Genomic DNA, 19,870 nt, shown 5'->3' with positions numbered 1-19,870 from the left:
ATGCGGCGTTCATTTCACCAATGGGAACATTCCGTCCTCAAGTGTTGAGTTTTGGTTTGAAGAACGCGCCGTACTGTTTTTCAAGCCTCATGGATAAAGTGTTGCGGGGACAGCAAGAATTCGCTTTACCGTATTTAGACGACGTAGCGATATTCTCCGCATCCTGGCCTGAGCATATGGCCCACTTGCGGGCAGTGCTAACCCGCCTGCGCGATGCGGGCTTGACAGTCAAGGCTCCTAAGTGCCAGTTAGCCCAGGCCGAGGTTGTCTACCTCGGTCACATGATTGGTCAGGGTCGTCGCCGCCCCTATGAAATAAAGGTGGCCGCTGTGTGAGACTTCCCGCAACCGCGCACGAAGACCGATATTCGGTCGTTCTTAGGTGTCGCCGGCTACTATCAGAGGTACATCCCCAGGTACTCTGATATCGCGGCTCCCCTGACGGATGCTCTAAGAAAAACAGAGCCCCAAACAGTCGTCTGGGACGAGACAAAGGAAAGAGCTTTTAGCGCCCTAAAGAGTGCCCTAAGAAGCCAGCCTGTGCTACGATCGCCAGACTATACAAAAGGGTTCGTTGTTCAGTGCGATGCTAGTGAGCGAGGCATGGGCGTTGTACTGTGCCAACGGGAAAATGGAGAAGTAGAACACCCCGTCCTGTATGCTAGTCGTAAGCTGACCAGTCGTGAGCAGGCGTACAGTGCCACCGAGAAAGAGTGTGCGTGTCTCGTGTGGGCCGTTCAGAAATTGTCATGCTATCTAGCCGGCTCGAGGTTTATCATTGAGACGGATCACTGCCCTCTCCAATGGCTGCAGACCATTTCTCCCAAAAATGGCCGCCTCCTGCGCTGGAGCCTCGCTTTGCAACAATATTCCTTTGAGGTGCGTTACAAAAAGGGGAGTCTCAACGGTAACGCCGATGGCTTAAGTCGAAGCCCCTAACGTAGGAATCAGCCTCAAAATTGTTTGTTACTGATGTTTTTCTTCCTGAGGCAGGATTTTTAGCATATTGCTTTTGTGTAGTGTTTCAAAGTGATGATGTGCTTTCTAGTGCAATTTTCCAATTTGTTTACGCGTTCTGAGTGCTGCTAGACTACTGTAAGGAACTAGGCAGTGGTATAGAAAGGGAAAGAGCCTGGCAGGGCTTAGTGAGGGTTGTGCCGTGCTTGCTGACTGAGCGGTTGAGTTTCGGCGTAGTTCTAACGCTTGCCGGGAACGAGAACAAAAATGTGAACTCTCCCGAAGTCACTTTGCAGTGTCCTGTGTGAACCTGAACGAGAGAACGAGGCCTTCTCTGTGCGCTGCGCTCAAGAAACGTCGAGGGACGCCCGACTTCGGTTATGAGCATCATCGAGCGACATCCCTCCGGACAGCGGATGCAGTCCCCTGACCATCGGGATCTCCTTCCCCCGGCGGGGCGGTCTGTTACGTTTCGCCTACGACGCGCGGTATAGCCGGCGCGGATGCAACGGACGCTGGGGCTTCGTTCAAAGCGGCAGACATTTTGGCCCGTTCGGCGCCGCTGCTACGCCTCCCCGCCAAGCGCGTCCAGGCATGTTCCAATGCCACGTGTCTTCGTGTGCGTGTGTGTGTGTGTGTGTGTGTGCATGTTGGTGCCCACGCTTGTCGAAGCGCGGCAGCCGGGGAGAGGAGCTCCCCCAACTGTGAAGCGAGGAGGTCCGAGCGGCGCCGGCCCGGCGGATGCGTCACCTATTCTTCCCAACGTTCCCGAGCGGCGCCGGCCCGGCGGATGCGTCACCTACTCGTCCCAACGTGCCCGAGCGGCGCCGGCCCGGCGGATGCGCCACCTTCTCATCCCAACGTGCCCGAGCGGCACAGTCACGTGCGCGTCTATAGAGGCGTTCCTTCTTGCCCTCAACTGCGAGAGTATAAAAGCAGCTGCCCCCGGACGCCAAGAGAGAGGCTCCGATTTCTTCTGTTGAGTAACGTGCACTCCCGTCTCTCTACTTCGGTCGACCTGACCGCCCGCTCTTATGCTATGCTTGAATAAACAAGTTGTTCTGTTACCAGTCGACTCATGCTTTGCCGGGACCTTCGAATGCTTCCATTTGTGCCCCAGGCCGCCAGGCCAACGCTACCCTTGGGGCTTGCGACCCAGGTGCAACAACGGGCGTCAGCGCTGAGTTCCCAACAGCACTGAAAAATTCTATTTGAGTGTCCATACAATTGGTATCGCAATAGTGATATTATTATTGTAAGGGTCTTAGCACCGTTAGTCGACACGAGCCAGGACAAGAGAGCATATTTAAGCGAAGGAGAGCGCTGGAAATGTGGTATTTATTGCATGCGTTCAGGAGACACATCCAACATTTGAAATCGCGATGAAGTTGTGTGGAAATTCTTGTTGACCCTGAACTGAGAAGTGTGCTACTAATTTTTGAAGCCCAACTATGCAAGCTATACACTTCAACCAGCGAAGTTGCAGCATGACGACGACCACATGAGGAGAAAGATGTGACGATTAGTGTACGACGACGAAAGCGTCAGGACGACGGTATGACGACGGTATGACTACGGTATGATGGCTTGAATGACGGTCATGGCACGACGACGACCGCAATAGTGTCACAACGAATGCATGAAACCAACTGTCTGATGAAGGCTGGATGGGTTGAAAAAGTAGAGTCGACGAATGCAATTTATCAGTTAATGGAGTTTTTAAACAATGATACGTTGTATCGGCATTAAAATATAAAAATATCAGGGCTCACTTTACGATTTACGCAACCTTTTTCCTCAGAGGCTCCATACATTATTCTTTGATTGTGAAATCAGTAACTTGGAATTAAAGCCTGGAGCAACCTATCATTTTGTCCCCACGTGTAAGAACTGTCACTCCAACATAACTGGGGTAATTTCCTGGCATGAAACCTTGAAGTGCAGCAATGGCATAATCGAAACTGATTTTCCCGTCAATCTTTACGTCGCCCTCATTGTTTCAAAACATTTAAGAACACGTTTGAAGGTATGCGAGTAGAATTTCAGTATCTCTGGAAATCAAAGGAAGAAGTGGCGTTTCAACGTTAGAACAATGGTTAATCCTGATCGACGTGCAGGTGCACAATACTTAGAAAAGAAACAAAGCTTTCTAGAAATGTGAAGGATACGTGCCCACACAATTTCTTTGTAGTGTTAGAGATAGTAGGATGCGTTGTATTACGATTCTTCTAACCATCGCTTGTGTGGATGTGATATGTGGTGAGCTCAACTGCACAGGTGAGTAGTACAGCTTTCTGAAATATTACCTGTAATACCGAAAATTTACTAACAAATACTGAGCAGTGTGTGGCACTAGTGCATGGAAGAACAAACACAGTCGTAATTATTTCCTCTCCTATTGTACTTACATTGCGACCTTCCTAGTAATGGCATATCAAGAAGGCTGAATTGCTGTGGTAGTATATACCTAGCGGATTACAACATGAATTCAAGTAGAGTTTCATTTAGTGCACTGATCTGGGCAGATAAAAGACTGTATGGAAGAACTGTATGGCAACAATATGTGGCACCAAGCTTCTAGAGTAATCAGACTTACGTAGTATGTAGTAGTACTTATGAAACCGCTGACTTATGTGTAAGTTGCACGCAAACTGTAACGCGTTTTACAGGTACCTATCTTCTCATAAAATCTGGTATTTCAAACAGTAGGTAAGTGTAAAGTGTTTTACAGTTACGTGTCTCCCTAGTAAAAGCTCATATTTCACACAGTGGAAGTAGTTCGTTGCGTATATCGCATCATCCTTCAGGCGATGTATTGCTCTTTGTTGCGTTCACGCCAGCGCATGGCAATTTTGGTTGGGACCAAGGACGGTGGACAAAAGTGCAGAAAGAGGTAACATATTTGCCCCATGACCACTGGCGTCTCAACTTTATAGAAATAACCTGTTAATGATACCAGCACGGAAGCACTATTTATTTCTGTTGAATTGTATATTTTTGGATGTTTTGTGATTGTTCTGAGTGAAATACAACTTTGGTTTTCATAGACTTCAAAAAGTACGTAGTCCTCTTCTACTGTCACACTTTAATTTGTTCTTTATTAAAGGTTAATGAAACCGTCTCAAATCGCATTATAACCTTGTAATTATCTCGGCTGTAGGAAAGTCCTCAAGTGTTTTATAGAGAAGTCTCCACATTGCAAAATAAGCCGATGATACATTTCATAAAGCATACTCTCGTTAGATACCGCAACAAGCAAGTTATGTTTCTGTCGCTGAACAGGTTTCTTTAGCACAGCGGGGCTGCTTCTGATTATCATTACTTTGCAGGCCTCCACATACCCCTTAACATAACCTTTAATTCCTGAAAGTCGCCGAAAGTGGTACATTTGCCGTTGTGCTTTAAGCAACTAAGAATTGTTTCTCGAGTTGAAGTGAGAATTTGTATACTAGCCATATCCCAGGACCTAATTATTAGTAATGTTATTGACTGGAACCGCAAGTTTGTTGCCGCGTGAAGCATGTTTTTGTATTACTCGGATATTTATCCCATACCGACAACACCATTCACTGCCAGTGATATGGCAATTTAGGGGCAGTAGACGCTCACATGAAAATGAACTTTCAAAACCAAGCAACTTAGATCCTACAAGGGCGCCCGCATTTCACAAGGCTTTATTCTACGTAAATAATAAATCTTATTCACGTAGTCTGTTTCCTTTTGGTTCTATGTCTTCCTTTCAATGTTCTTTATACCTCAAAATGATGACAGGACTGCTTAAAATCTAATAAAAAGAATTTCAAACATTGGCCAGAGCTCGGCGACAAATATAAATGACATTATGACACAATATATGTAGACCCACACACACACACACACACACACACACATACACACACATAATATATGTACAAAAGGAAATACGACAACTACTGACTCTCACTCTCACTCACACGCTCAGGTATAGACAATTAAAAAAAGGTACTACATTACTTTCATGAAACAATGCAAGCAATCACTCGTCTCTTATACAGGCTGGGTTTCCAGGAAAAGCAAAACCGACATACAAAATGGGCGCCAAGGTTCTGCCTGACGTATACGGATGACCGGACAAGCACTAGTATTGTTCTTTGCATGGCGCCAAGAAAGTGGGAAATGCGTGCAGGGTCTCCGCGGTTTTGCAATATGATGAAACAACAACGCCATCTACATTTTTCCAGTGGGATAAAGTTATCGTAGCTGGCTCACTCAAAGGGCCTGTCACCAGACCTTGACACAGCATTTGGTTATGCAGTAGACCTAGTATAACGCCACATAAGAGTTGTCCTACCGCATCAATTAAAAAAGGGCTTCCGTTTTAGCTTAGGTAAAATCAAATGCTGTGTTGGATTAGGAGGTCGGGGAGGTAGGGGGTGGCAGAATTTATACCAGGTTGGCTCGACTACTAACGGCGAGTGCCTTGCTTGCATGTTTTATATATCGGAGCCAAAGGACGCAGCTACTTAATAAAATTAAGATTTTGTGCACCCCCTCCCCCCAACATACACACCCTGACAAAATAGCATCAAGGGTGGTCACATGGTAGGCCAATCCTGGCGCCACGCGAGATATGTGTCTTCGCATAGATTTTAATACCGTTGGTACAGTGCATGCCAATCATGTAACTAGTGCAACGTCGCATCAGCCACAGACCCCAAAGCACTGAACCAAGCGAGTTAAACAACAACTGTCGCCAACACCACATCGGAGTATATCTACCATCAGAATCAAGCCATCATTGACGATAATTGCTGCGCGACTGTTTTTAGACACGATGTCAGCCTTCGCAGCCACAGCTTGGTTTTTTGTGTCTCTCTTCTGTTCTTGTTGGGCAGCACATCTCAACGCTCGGATTGCCGTGCTCTGCGTTTTATAAAAATGCGCAAGTAACTCGGCGCTCTGGTGACTATGTATCTTACATTGCAGTGTGAATGATGCGGAAATGTCACGAGTGCAGCATCACCTAATTAGGGAGTCGAGGGTCTTCTTCCACAATAAGCGCGTATTAGCTATGTGTCTGAATTTTCAGACCTATCCACAGAGCGTGCGTTATTCTAGTGCATTTCACAAAGAGATCACCGCGCGATCCGAGTACTGAGCGCGCGTGTTTATGATGCCTTTAATGTCGTAAGACATTTTTTGACAGCGGTAACATGTTCACTACATAATTTGCAGGTTGTGACGATCCCAAATGCAATGAACTTGAAGTGCGCGTCCTCGGCAAACCTCGGCGAGACAGGTTCTGCAGGCCCTGGCATACGCCCACTTGGCAATCGAGGAAACTACGTCAATGTGTCTGCAAGCGTGGCTACGTCCGTAACTCTTGGGGAGACTGCGTTCCATGGAAGAAGTGCATTCGCTGCAAGTACCGCCGGCAAAAGGACTGGAACTTATGCGCGTCTGCCTGTCCTGTTGCGTGCAACAAGACAATAACTGCTTCATGCAGCAGGGCGTGCGTTCCTGGTTGCGACTGCCCTCCGGGCTTGGTGCTGTGAGTTCAAATTCAAGTTCACTTCACTACGATGCATTCCACTTCCTGTCGTGTTCCATCTCGGTTTGAAGCCAGCAATGCGGAACCCCATAGATGTTGAAAGTTGAGAAAGTTTGCCAAAGTCGTTGGCGCAGCATATCCCAGAGTGATCGCTGTGGTCCCGTGAACGGAAATGTAGGATTTCGATTGCGCACCCAGCAAGACGATGAGAATTCCTCGAAGTGCCCTTACCTCCTCCAGACTAGCTAGGCATGTTCACATGTCGTGGCACAGCGGCTACCGTTGACGAAGTCGCATAGACCACGGTGAAACGTGTCAAGTTATCCCGCCAAAGGCAATCTCAGCGCATCCGTGAGTCTAGTTGTGTTCATGGACTCACATATGGGGCTTCAAATCATTCAATATCATGGAGGCAACATTTTAATCTGCGAAAAGGGAAAGAATGCCGTAGTCATCGTCGGGCCGAACACTAAGTGAGGACATTCAACATGACCACGAATGTGACCCCACGTGGCAGTCAACTGCACATGGGGTCACACAGGGCTCTGAAGTCGTGTTTCTGATGGTAACTTTTATGTTACTCGCAATTAAAACAAAGCTATTTCAAGCCGCACCGTGCATTTTATTTAGCATTAATATAATGTGTATTATCAGAATAAATATATCGTCCCGGATCTACTTCTGGCATTTATTTAATGGGTCCACTACATCAAGCATTTAAAGAATAGTATTTAAAGAAGGCTCTCACAAAAATTATTCAGGAAGGAAACGATTAAGGAGGAGCGCAGAAGCAGGAGAACCATATGGCCAGAAAGGCAGGGCATTGCTTGCAGGATGCGACAGGCACCTTTTCTCGGGAATTACCAGCTTCCTTGCGCAACCGAATAGTTCGAAGAGTTGGAAGAATCGAATCTCTCCAAAACTGGGAGTTATTATTTGATATTGGAGTTACGTATAAAAATGACCAGTTTGGGGAATTCTTCGGCAGTTTTTAGTACTGCGCTAACAAAAATCTAGCTTCCTGGACAGTTAGCTTGCCTCTTTGGATCATCCGTTCAAAGTACCAATCTGTTCAGGAGCATAGAGTTTGTCACCACACAGCTGATGTTTGCGGGAGGTGTCCGCCCATGATCAATTTTTATATAGATCAAATTTTAAATGATAGCTACGTTTCTTGGATGGAATATATTTTTTTTAATACTGCGATGCCAATTCACTTACGTATGTAGCCGATGACTACTGAGACATCACCTGATATGTAGCGCGTCTCATGTCCTACGTTTCTGCAGGTATATTGAACAAATCAGATGTGTTCCGGCTGCTCCACTTTCACGATCTAGTGTAAAACGTGGTTCCTGGGTGTTCTAGACAACTAGGGTGCGACAATTCAAACGTACCTTCCCTAAGCGTCCCCTACTCCCGCTCAGGTTAAAGCTAAAAGGGTGTATTCACGCCACTGCTCTTCAGCCCAACCCTTGGAAGGCGAGAAATATAACACATGACTGTTTTAGACTAGGTGACAGGTCAAATAGAGAAAACGTCGGGGACAAACAGAGTATGCAGTATACTAGCATGAGAAATATATTTTGACATATCTGCTCATATGCACACCAGAACCTGGCAGATGCGATACTACTGAGACAAAGTAACCGTGAGCAGAGCACGGAAGTCCGAGTAGAAGAGCATCAGTTTAAGAGAATAGTTCATAAGTTTTGATGCATCATACCCATACAAACAACTCCGAAGCTCGTTACATTTGCATTATATGTATGAGTGCGGCCGCAGCATAAGTACAAACATTGCGCGATATGCCAGTTGTATCGGATAAATTTGAAAAAAAATTGTCTTGCTCTTAAAGGGGCCCCGAACCACTTTTGATCGAAGTGGAGAAGGACATTTGAAGTGAATATAGGCTATTTCAGAAATACTTTGCCACAATATCTACTCCAATGCGTTCAGCAGAAGCGGAGTTATCGGCAATCAAACACAGCCTCAGCGGTGCTCCCCTTCCTCCTCCAATGCCTTGCACTGCGAAGGCTACGGCGGAGACGTCACCGTGGCGCGCAGTTCAAATTTCCGATTTGGTACCTATGCCGCACTAAACGTAAGCCAAACGCCGCTTTCCTAAGAGAGCCGCAGTGCGCTTGACTGGACTCGTTGCGGCACCTCGCGGCGGCCGTGGTGTAACCGAGCACAGCGACCAATAGCAGCCGCGTATTGGAGGGTGGTTTATGACGAAATGAAGCACACAGAAGAGAGCGAGGATCATGGGGTTTTTGGAATGAGAGCGTTTGAGAAAAAGGTGCTTCGCGCTCCGCTTGCGAGCTGCACGCACCGCGTACTACAGCAGAACTTGGCTGAGATGTTCACAACAGCGTCTGCTACCCGCGGACTATGTTATTTTACCAACACCGAGGGGTGGTTCAGGGCCCCTTTAAACAAACCGTGCACCAGCGTTTTGATTGAAATAGGCTACAGTTTTGAGCTAGAGTTACGTATGGTCAGCATTGAAAACAGGCCGAATTTTATGTTTTGTTGAAGCATCCAATAACAACTTCTCTTTCTCTCACTTCGTACAAATATGACCTTACCCTAGTGCACGTGCTCATTCCTATCCGTCATTCATTTAACTTATTTGATTTCTTGTGCAGAGATGAGAAGAACTGGAGGAAGTGCGTTAAAGTGAAGGATTGTCTCCCGGTGTGTCCTCCGCACTCGAGATTCGAGCCCTGCGTCTACAGCTGCAGACCCAAGTGCGGCATGAGCCCGCCCAAAAAGTGCATCATCACTTGCTACAGGGGCGACTGCGTGTGTGATAAGGGCTTCGCCGAATTCGAAAGAAACGGAGTGAAGATGTGTGTGCGCCAGGAAAATTGTGACTGGTATCTTCGCACGAAGCCATTTTTCAAGTTTACCGAGGCAGGGTATGCTAGCAGGGGAGGAAGCGCAGGTGGCTTCAGTCATCATCCTGGAGGTGTAATGAGAACTTCGGGCGGTGTCAGTACAGCACCAGAAAGCACGCTCTCGCCTGGTGTGACAGGTAGCATGGGGACTGGTAACGGGACATACAGTTTGGGTACAACATTGAGGGGCACATCCGGACTAGGTGTGGGCGTTGGTACAGTGACAAGGGTCCATCTTCCGTCTGCAGGAACTAACGGCGTATCAGTTAGCACTACAGAAACGCCTATATCACTCACTGAGGGAAATCGCGGGCCAGGCGAAATCGCAAGAGGTGCATCCGCTTCAGCCTTGGCAGGGTCTGGCACAGTTCCTGGCGAGGTGGAAAGAGTCGCCTTTCCTTCTCCAGGAAATATTGACATTGGAATGAGCCCAGTAGGCACGCTGTTACCAATTTTTGCAGGAAGTGCAGGTGCCGGCGCAACCGTTGGAGGTGCAGTCACACGCCCTTTCTCGGGGTCTGGCACAGTTAGCGGGGCCGTCGGTACCGCTCCCCTTCCTTCAACAGAAAATAATGGCGTTGGAGCAAGTAGAAGAGATACATTGCCATTACGCTCAGTAGGACATGGTGGAATCAATGCAGGCTTAGGAGGTGCAGTCACACCCGTCCACGTGGGATCGAGTACAGTTAGCGCCGGTGTAGGTGCAGTTATAGAAGTCTCACCTGTTTCTCCAGGAACCAATGGGGGAGTAGTAGGAACACTAGGCACGCGGTCACCGTTTACTGGAGGACCTAGCCCAGCTGCTGTGAGTTCGGGAAACATAGCCCCTACAGGAATTGGCGAAGTTGGTGTCCTGCCAGTTTTCATTGCAAGTGCCTTACCCGGAATTCGCCGACCAGACAGCCTCCCATCTCCGTCGACGGAACATAGAAGAACGCCTGTAGGCACAGCAGGTATCACTCCACCTGCCTACGTAGGTCATAGTGGTGCTGGTATCGGTGTGGGTACATCAAGTGCTCCCGCACCTGTTCGTACGCGGCCTGGTACAGCCGGCAATGGCAATGGTACACACTTGCGTGTTTCTCCAGTGTCTGGGGGGGCTGACGTCAATAGCAATATGGGCAGTACCGCAGCAAGAACTCCGGGAGATGAACACCCAGCCTCTGTTATAGTAAACACAGGAGGTACATCGTCATCCTCTCCCACAGTAGTCACTGGAGGAAGTATTGCAACTAACTTGGAGAGCATGCACTCTAGCGGTTCTCCTGGCCCACGTGGTGGCAGAGCCGCAACAGACACAGAGAGCAGGCTGACGTCAATTTCTACAGTAGTCAGCGGACCAGTGACTAGAATTGCTACGGAAAATCCTACCCTAACTTCTATTGGAAGCTTGCACTCACCCAATGAGAGACTAAATATAGCAGGGATACCCTCGACAAATGCCGCACTAGTTAACAGGGGTGGTGTTAGAGTACCTTCCACCGGTGTACCAGCAGCTGGTACTGGTACACTTGGAGGAGCTGGAATCATCGCAAGCCCACAAAATGCCAACTCCTCGGTAGCTGCAAGTGATGGAGGAAACGGCATCAGAGTAGAGGAAAGCGGCGCGCACACATCTCGTACCGCAACACATGAAGCAGAAAATATCGGTGTGCCCAGAACAAGTACACACTCACCAGGTACTACAGTACGTGGCCAAAGTAACGGTTCTGGAACACTTACGGGAGGTACCACGCTACCTGCTACCGTGGCCGCTTTCCCGCCTACAACCGTTACAGGCGCAGGCAATACAGGACCACTTGGCAGCTTTGGTTATGGTGGAGCTTTCCGTCGAAGGTATGGACTCGGTATCCCAGCATACGGCGTGCCTGGTTCCATATTTTACCTACGCGGTTCATACTTACCTGCTGCGGCTGCGAGAAATGGCAACTCAGGTATCCGGATAGAGACACGAGGTCCATACTCGGGTGTTTCCGCTGTATATGGCCGTTCCGTGTTGCGCGACTTCCCAGAATTCGTTCGAATGTACCCCGATGGTGTGGACGGTGGGGAACGCACACCAGCAAACAAGACCCTTGAGGAACCGGGGGAGGTTCTAGTATTACCTGGAATGCTGCACGATGAGAACCGATAAACAGTACTGGGTATGTAAATACGTTGTGATTCTATAAGTGACTACAGAAAACTATGTGTCTACATTACGGTGCTTAAACTGTATCCCACTTACTATATTAGAACTTGTCGCTAGTGCAAAAGTGGGCATGACATGTGCAAACCACAAAGGCGAATCCGGTTTGTTGATTTTGGCTATCAGCACTACTTGAGTCACCTAGGGTTTCAATTTTGATGATGTCTTATTATACTAATATTTCAAGCAATGTAACAACAACAGGATCCACCTACTGAATAAAAATATGAATGAAACAGGAATTTTTCGTTCATCTTCATTAATTGTCTAGCGTGCAAGCTTTATTTCTGTCGGTAATATTGATTCATCTCCCTTTATTTTAGCGAATTCTTGTGGAAATATTACTTCATCTATTTCTAACTCAATAAAAGATTACCAAGCACATTTCAGACTGTAATCTTGACTCTAGGCTAAAATGAATACCAAGCGGATTCAACTGCAAAGGCTTACAACGTATTTATGCTCGCGTTACTTGGTTTACATTTGGGCTTTGAGAATCTTTTGGCCGGAATATTGATCAAGGATTGCAGACTATTCTCTATTTTTGTACAACACCTCTTTATTCTTCGTATTTATCTGCTTTGTTATTATGTGCATATTTGTTTTGGTAACATTTTTTCGTTCTTTGTCTGATTGCGATAGCATTGCATGGACCCTCCAAGCGCGCTTTTGTCGTCGCTGTCGCTTTTATGTTCCCTATGAAGTTCAAGGGCGATAACACCGTCGCCGCGCGTCGTATGCTCTATGTCCTAGGGAAAGCACGCGAGGGAAAGGGAAGCCGATCATCGCGGCTCAATCTCGCACGCGCGAAGGAGAAAGCGGAGAGCAAGCGCGCCGTTTTCTGTCGCGAGAAACGCCGTGGGGGGGGGGGGGAGGGAGGGAGATGCCGCCATGCGCCTAAAATGTGTTTCGGCAGCAACTACGCATTTCGCGACCGCGCGCAAGGGGAACTGATAACTGACGATCACGGCTCAATCTCGCGCGCCATATTCGAAGGAAAGCGGGGAGGGAAGCGTGGTAAGGACGGTGGGGAGGAGGGGGGGGGGCGGCTTCGCCTTCGTCAACAAGTGCGTGCTTTGTACGGCCGCGTGCGGTCACGCCCACTCTATCATTAAAGGTATCTAGAGACGGCTCGCACCTCTGTGCGCGCTGCGTTCTCTCCGCTCTTGGGTTGAAGCGATAGACCGCAGGAATGTCACTCTGCCCGCTGCTGCTACAGCGTGTGCTCACTTGATGACCTTCCTGTCAAGCCAAATGAAACCGCCAACAGCGTCGCCCGTGACCTTACGCACCGGGCCGCTTTTACATATGGTTTTGATTCTGCTAGACTGGAGAACCTACAGACAGATACGCTCATTACGTACAATGAAATTACAAAACATTACTACATGCTAAGGAGCGAGTTTCGACCCCTTCACTATAGGCTAAACAGAGCACAAGCAGCTGCACTTAGGCAATTACAAACACAGTCTTATTATTCACCTGCACAAATAAAGGAATGGTATGACATATTGTAGACATGTTATATGCAAAGCATGAGAAAAGGAGATATGCACGCTTGAACATCTGCTCTGGGAGTGTGGGTCGCTCGGCCCAGGCATTTCCCGAAAACGGTTTTTTAGGAATGGTCAGATCTCCAGATCATATCCCTCAAGTCCTTGCTGTCCAGTACGCCCGTGATAGGGCTAGGAGGCTTGACCTCCCGGTCCCAACATGGGACAAGCCAGGCAGGTGGCAACACCTTGTACAGGACCAGAATAATGTTCTTCTTCCTCCTCCTTCTTCTTCTCCTCCTACTTCCCCTCCTCCTCCTCCTCCTCCTCACACCAGCGTCCAGCGTTATGACAGCGCGGGCCCGCGCTCATCGAATTTGATGTTCTCTTGTTTGCCTGTGCGCGATGCCGCCATGTTCGTTAATTCAGTGAGTAACGGAATGTGTCCATGTTGATACGGCCAATAAACTACTATCCTTATTTCGTATCGCTGTCTACTAACTTGCTATTGTATTCGATGCTTCGCCTTTCAGGCGAAACTGCAAATTTTTTCTGTTTATTTATATTTACACATAACTGGTGTCTTTCTTTTTTTTTTGCCAAGCATCTCCTCTTCAACAGCCATTGAAGAAATGGCAACAAATATAACCGAGACAGAACGGTTTGAGGAGTGGTCATTTCATGCCTAATAAGTTCATCTTCATGCGCAAAAGCACTCGGATGAAGAGGCTTAAGCCCAAGCTCGACGGAGCAGTTCCATCAAACTTTTTTCTCAGAAAAGACAGCCACATAGTTTAAGAGTAATCATGCCATCTGTGCCTGCACTCAGACTCGGAACACGATTAATAGAGCCGTTTCCTTCACTGTTAGATAAACCACGACGCTGCGCGCTGGATCAATGTCTATATCGTTGTGCTGATCAGTGCGAGGTAGCGAGCTCAATCGCAGTCGCGGCTGCCGTATATCGATGGGGGTAGAGCGCAGAAACACTCGCACAGCGTGCTAATCCTGCACGTTAATCAGCACCAGGGGGCCTGAATTATTCGGAAGCTCTCTGCTACGGTGTCACTCATAAACCGCTACGTTGTCTGATGACGTTGAACCCCACAGTTCGCATATTTAAATACAGATGCAAACATCAGTAAGCAGTGTCGAAAAATACAATCGGCAGCCTGAAAAACCATACACCCATGAAGAAAAAAAAATCACTCACTGGAAGAAACAACACGAAACAAATAAAAATATATAAACAACAAAAGAAAACAGCCGCCTTCAGGAAAACCACTTAAGGATAATAAACGCGAACGACAACACGAGTTTGTGACTGCTGTAACCAGTTGCGACATACTTACTGAAACGGCAAGCATGTCACCTGAGTGACATATTTGTGAAAACTTGCACACCAGGCAGCACACTTTGTTTACTTCAACATGCCGAATCTGCCGCTTTAGACGATGGCGTCTAAGAAACAGCACTAGGAATCTGGAACAGATAAGAGATAATTAATAAAATCCTTGTATAACGAAAACGCATGCAAGCTCTTAAGATGTCCTACTAAAGATAACCGAGAATAACCGAGAAAGCAATAAAAGAAACAGTATAACACGACTCTTACATGGGCACTCCACAGAAGCAGTCATTCTGTTATGTGTACGTGCTCCTTTATTTTTATCAGCTCCATCTTACGCTCGATAAGAAGACGAAGATTACTATTCAAGTATAACGGTAACAGAAATGCATTCGGGTTCAGTAAATGAAATAGAAGGCATAGTAAGAAACTTGTGTGTATACCAATATAAAAAGCACACCTGGCTTTCAGTTCCTACCTGTATTTATACCTTCCTCTTAATGCAATATTTTCAAATTACCAAACGCAACCACACCTTTTAATCTTGTCAGCGTGAGGTTCGCCGATGATGCCCTGTCTGAGCAACTAGGTGGTGCCCTTCTTCGCGATGATTAGTGGACCACCCAGTCTGTGTGATGTACACCTGCCCGACATGCAAATGAAAAGTATAGGACGGACGATAAACGTAGGACAGAATGGTTCACGCCATTTTTTGTTTTTTTTTGAGCAACCTTTCCTCTTTGCTTGGACAGCACCGAACAAATGCGACACAATTTGCCGGGAGACGAAAACACTACTTTAGTCCGATTGCGCTGGAAACTTTCTCAACACCATATCAAAGCTTGCATTATACAAATTTACCTGCACTTACTAGGAATTTGTCCCAACTTTCTCCCTTCCAGCTTCCTATCGTCGAATTCGTAGGCTGCCTAGAGAGATGTTTAATAGTAGAGAGAAATATCCGGAGAAACATGCCGTGCCTGTATATATATATATATATATATATATATATATATATATATATATATATATATATATATATATATATACTCGTAATACTGCTACTTTAATTGAGTTCTGGCCTTGAGTTAAATAAGTAAAGGACCACAGGGAGACGGGAAGCTAAAGTTCAACAAGTGGTCGGACAAGGAATGTCTCAAGGTGTAGTCAACCTTCCTACAAGGGAACCTAACTCTATTCGGCAAAGCCTTCCAAGACAAACGTTGACTCGCCTTGCCGACAGTACGATGGTTACGGGCTGACGTTACAGCGCCAAACGCAAAGCTAGCACCTATGCGCATGCGGTGAGAAGGCAGTCACCTGGAAGCGTTGCGGCCGCTAACAACGGGAACAGTGGCCGCGCGTTTTGTGCAGGGCCTTAATTCTTTTTTTGATAGACGCCTTTTTCCGACTGCCTTGCTTACTAGAAACGAGAACGTATTTCCTGCGAGCTGAGTCATTGCTTGCTGCAAAAGCCGGTAAAAATTCCCATCACCTCAGTGGCGCTTTGATTCTTTGTGGTGGTGATCGCATTCAGGTAGGGGTGGAGTGCAAAATCACTCATATACACAGATGAAGGTAAAATTTAAAGAACAACCGGTACTCTACATGACTTCGTAGAAACACAGTACCTTTTCTCTGGTAGTCTCTTTCTTCTGCTGAGAAGTTATATCTGATAATTTTATTAATGTATTTCCTCCCTCAAAGCATTGACTTGTGTATTTAGACGCCGTACTATTCCTGTACTCAGACTATTCATGTATTTGTTTACCCTTCGCCAAGTCTACTATAGTTCAGAGATTTATCGCAGCTGTACACAACTCATCTAGAGGTGCAGAATAATGACGCTGCTGCATTGCATCATTAATCCAAATGCTCACTATTACGAATGCTTAGCCTATGTTCAGAATGCATAAATGTGCTAAAAGTATTCCTTAAAATCTGCTTCATGTATTCATATACGTACGTACGTAATTACGTAATATTACGTACGTAATATATTACGTACGTAAAGGAATAGCGTTGTCATCACTGCACATGCTCTGAACGTTACTGTGTAGGTGCGGTTTGCGTGCTATATGATAACGTACGTTATTAGGCGAGCTTACCGCTCGAATTTTTACGTACGCTAAGAAATAGCGTTGTCGAACATGGCGGCACCCATGGCTCCCGCTTCAGCGTGAATTCTCGTGACCGCTGCACTCTGACTCGCGTTGACAGCCAGTAACTATCGAAGTGGGCTTTCATTTTCTCTAAATTCCCCTGCAACGAAAGTTATGAGTGCATGCAGCGTCCAATTTCTGAGATCGTTCGGCGATTCCGGTGCCCGTAGGCCTAATGAGACGCGTCGGCATAGCAAGAACAGGATGGTTGCTAATGAATTGCTTTGACTTGGATACGCTTGGCACGAGTCCCCACACAACGCCCTGTTTTACAACGTCTTCCTTACGTTTGCGTTCCCGTACGGTAAGCTAAATAGACAGTTTTGGTATAGCGTAAAGCGCTTGCATTAGCGTTAGCGTGCGACGCAAGGCTAACGCAAAGAAAGGCTGCACTGGGTGGCACAGGAACCGAGAAAAGCGCTAACGTTAACGCAAACATATACGGCGCCATCTAGATGTAAAAACAGGAAGTATTGGAAAGCCACACGAAATGTCGAGCTGGTTCAATGCGGAATCCGCAAGTTTATTCCTAAGTCAACCTTATCCAGAGCCACAGTTGCTGCGTCAATTACGCATGTAGGTGTTTGGTTTCAGTGTTGTTTTGTCGGGAGTCGCGAAACACACCGATTATTCTTAGCATGCCGCGATCGAGTGTTCTGTGGGACTCATATTAGCTGTCCTTATTAAGTTGGGATGACATAGAGGCCCTCATGCTTCGGGAACGAGTGACCGCGCATGTTGTACGTGTCCTCAAGAAGTGACCTGCTCAACATCGATGCTCTTCCGGAAGGGACAATTCGCCGGCAATTTCGCTTCCAGAAAGCGGATTTTTCACTTCTTTCCACTTTATTGCAACGGACGCCCATCTTGACGTCTGTCCGAATGGTTTCAAGGCCAAAACCTCATTCAGGAGGTTCATGTCGTCGTTGTCAGTAAAGCGCACACGCATTATGACCATAGCACCGACCACACTACGTTGTTTTACCGCGGAAAACGTGACATGCATCAGCTTGACATGCGGTTTTAAACCAAGCAAACGAGCGAAATACCCTTGGGCACCATGTCGAGGCGGATACAGCAAACATGAGCAAACATAAGCAATCCTTCTTGCTAAGCCTACTGCGCCGCTAATCGAGAACGTATATAGTAAACAACGCCCATTTGTCACCTGTGCGCCGCTGTCGAAGCACCATCACACAAATCTAAAGCAAACACGAGCATTAGTGGGGAACGAATGAGCCGAACAGTGCAGGCCGACGACTCAATAGATCCGAAGCGACAGCTCTCGCTTCGACTGGCGCCGCCACGTTGCCGTACGTAAGGCTCCCCTTGCGTGCGTTAACGTTCCCCGCTAAATCTCGAAAATAGCGTACGTGTGTAAGAGCTCCAGCACGGTTTACGTACAGCGCATGCGCAGTATGGTGAACGCAACGCTAGCGCGAACGCTAAATCTTTGCGCTTGCTGCTTTACGCTATACTAAAACTGTCTAATGTCTTGAAAGGACGCGCACCGTCACGTCCCGCAAAGGTGATTACGTTTAGCGTACGTAAGGCGACAAACGCTATTCTAAAAATGTCTAATATATCAGTGAACGTGCGCCGCCAAAAGCTTGCCTGGTCGCAGAAGCGATGCATGAAGCAATGATGGCGCAGATTTAGCACGTCGCTGGCATAAATACAATGCGCTGCCGCCGAGTGACAGAAGGCAACCAAAGTGATCAGCCTAGTAGCTGCTCACGCAGCCGTGCCGAAGGTAACGGTGCCATCGCGATGAAATCTGGTGCGGCGTTATTGACGGCTTCGACGTTTTTTACAGCTAAGCTATATACTTCTACCGTACAATGAAATTTTCATGTCGTAAGCAATAAAACTTCCCATACGTGGGCCGATCCCGGAGATAGCGCAATGCCATGCCGACCCGCCGCGGAGGTGAAGCAAGCGTTAAGCACTCCCCAAACGTGAGCCGATCCCGTACGTAGGCCGATCCCGTATGCGGGCAGATTGTTTGTTTCTTTCCTTTCGTCTTTCTAAAGTATCTTTTTATTATTTGACGTGATAACGATGCACTGTTACTGTTCATGTTAACTTTACATGCATATCTTCAGTGTTAGTACGAATTTGTATTTCTCTGTCAAGTATTTATGCCATCATAAAACCGATATATGTACATATAAACCTTGTACTTTTTACCCGTTTCTTCTGTTGGCTTCGTTAATTTTAGATTTCTTTGATAATTTCATAATTTGTATCCAATAATCATGTACAGAGGGTCTCGGTACGGTCTTGGGACCTTGGGTTTCTCTTCTGCATATCCTTCTTTTTGTAATCATGCTCTGAAAAAGAAAGTTTGTTTTGTTCCATGGGCGGTGCTCTTAATGCTGCTTCAGGATCAGAAGTTGGCGCCATAGCAATACAGCCAGTAGAGACACAGTGAGCTGGTATTCTAGGATGTACACATAGCATTATGCGCAAATACCGAGAGGTGTGATGACTACGCGGGTTGTGGACATAATATAAAACTAACTCGCAGTCCCGGCCTTGTGAAAGCTGATGTCCAGCGAAGTGGTTGCAAAACCACCACTGCAACTGCTGAGGGGGGTATGTAGTGCTTTACCGATGGTTCGGATGCTTGTTTTGAGCTTGTTCTTTACTGAAATGTGTCCATGGCATTCTTTGTTGTTGCATTGGTGACTTTAATTAATGTACGTAGCGTTCACTTCAGTTTGTTGACCGATTGTAGCCTCTTCCTTATGGGGGTATGAACCTTCTCATTTTTTTGGTTGCTTAAGGGTCATTAGCCATTGCTGACCACTATATATGCTTGTTTTTAGCTTGTTCTGTACTGAAACGTGCAGTGCTCCGTACATTGTATGGGTGATCCCAAAGAATGTATGCACTTTTCGCTTCACTTTGCTAAGTGCTTGTAACCTCTGCATTACAAGAGGAATGCACCACTGCATTTTTCTTATTTAGAAAGGGGGGGGGCGGCGAGTACACGCTATTGCTGATGATAATTGTTGTTCCCGGATTGACACGAAAAATGCCGACCACCCAGATGTAACAACTTCGCTGTAAAACCGGCAAAGCGCCCAAACATTCATACGTGAAATTGACTGAAAGTATTTCTCCGCCTCTTGTGCCGGGAGAAGAAGGAAATAAGGTCAGATGGTTGGCTGTGAAACAATTCCTGCTTTTTCTCTGTACTTCTAGTTGTTAGTAAACTTTGTACTTTATTTTTTGTGATAACTAAGAAAAGCACAAACAGCTGCCCAATATGTGCCATAGCTTGG

General features: G+C 46.8%; 1 protein-coding gene across 1 annotated transcript; it reads left to right on the top strand.

The window, feature by feature from the left end:
* Positions 1–2,999: 2,999 nt before the first annotated feature.
* On the top strand, positions 3,000–11,845 carry LOC142564586 (uncharacterized). The gene is made up of 3 exons (XM_075675643.1): positions 3,000–3,233; positions 6,171–6,486; positions 9,138–11,845. Exons 1-3 carry the CDS (start codon positions 3,164–3,166, stop codon positions 11,521–11,523), a joined length of 2,772 nt encoding a protein of 923 aa, XP_075531758.1. The 5' UTR covers positions 3,000–3,163; the 3' UTR covers positions 11,524–11,845.
* Positions 11,846–19,870: the final 8,025 nt, after the last annotated feature.

The sequence above is a fragment of the Dermacentor variabilis genome, chromosome 11 (genome assembly GCF_050947875.1).
Source record: "Dermacentor variabilis isolate Ectoservices chromosome 11, ASM5094787v1, whole genome shotgun sequence".
Classification (NCBI taxonomy): Eukaryota; Metazoa; Arthropoda; class Arachnida; order Ixodida; family Ixodidae; genus Dermacentor; species Dermacentor variabilis.
This window is presented reverse-complemented; position numbering and strand designations above follow the sequence as displayed.

Coding starts and splice junctions, on each gene's coding strand:
- LOC142564586 (XM_075675643.1), top strand. CDS start 3,164: ATGCGTTGTATTACGATTCTTCTAACCATCGCTTGTGTGGATGTGATA. Junction 3,234..6,170: donor TGGTGAGCTCAACTGCACAG/GTGAGTAGTACA, acceptor CATAATTTGCAG/GTTGTGACGATCCCAAATGC. Junction 6,487..9,137: donor TGCCCTCCGGGCTTGGTGCT/GTGAGTTCAAAT, acceptor TTTCTTGTGCAG/AGATGAGAAGAACTGGAGGA.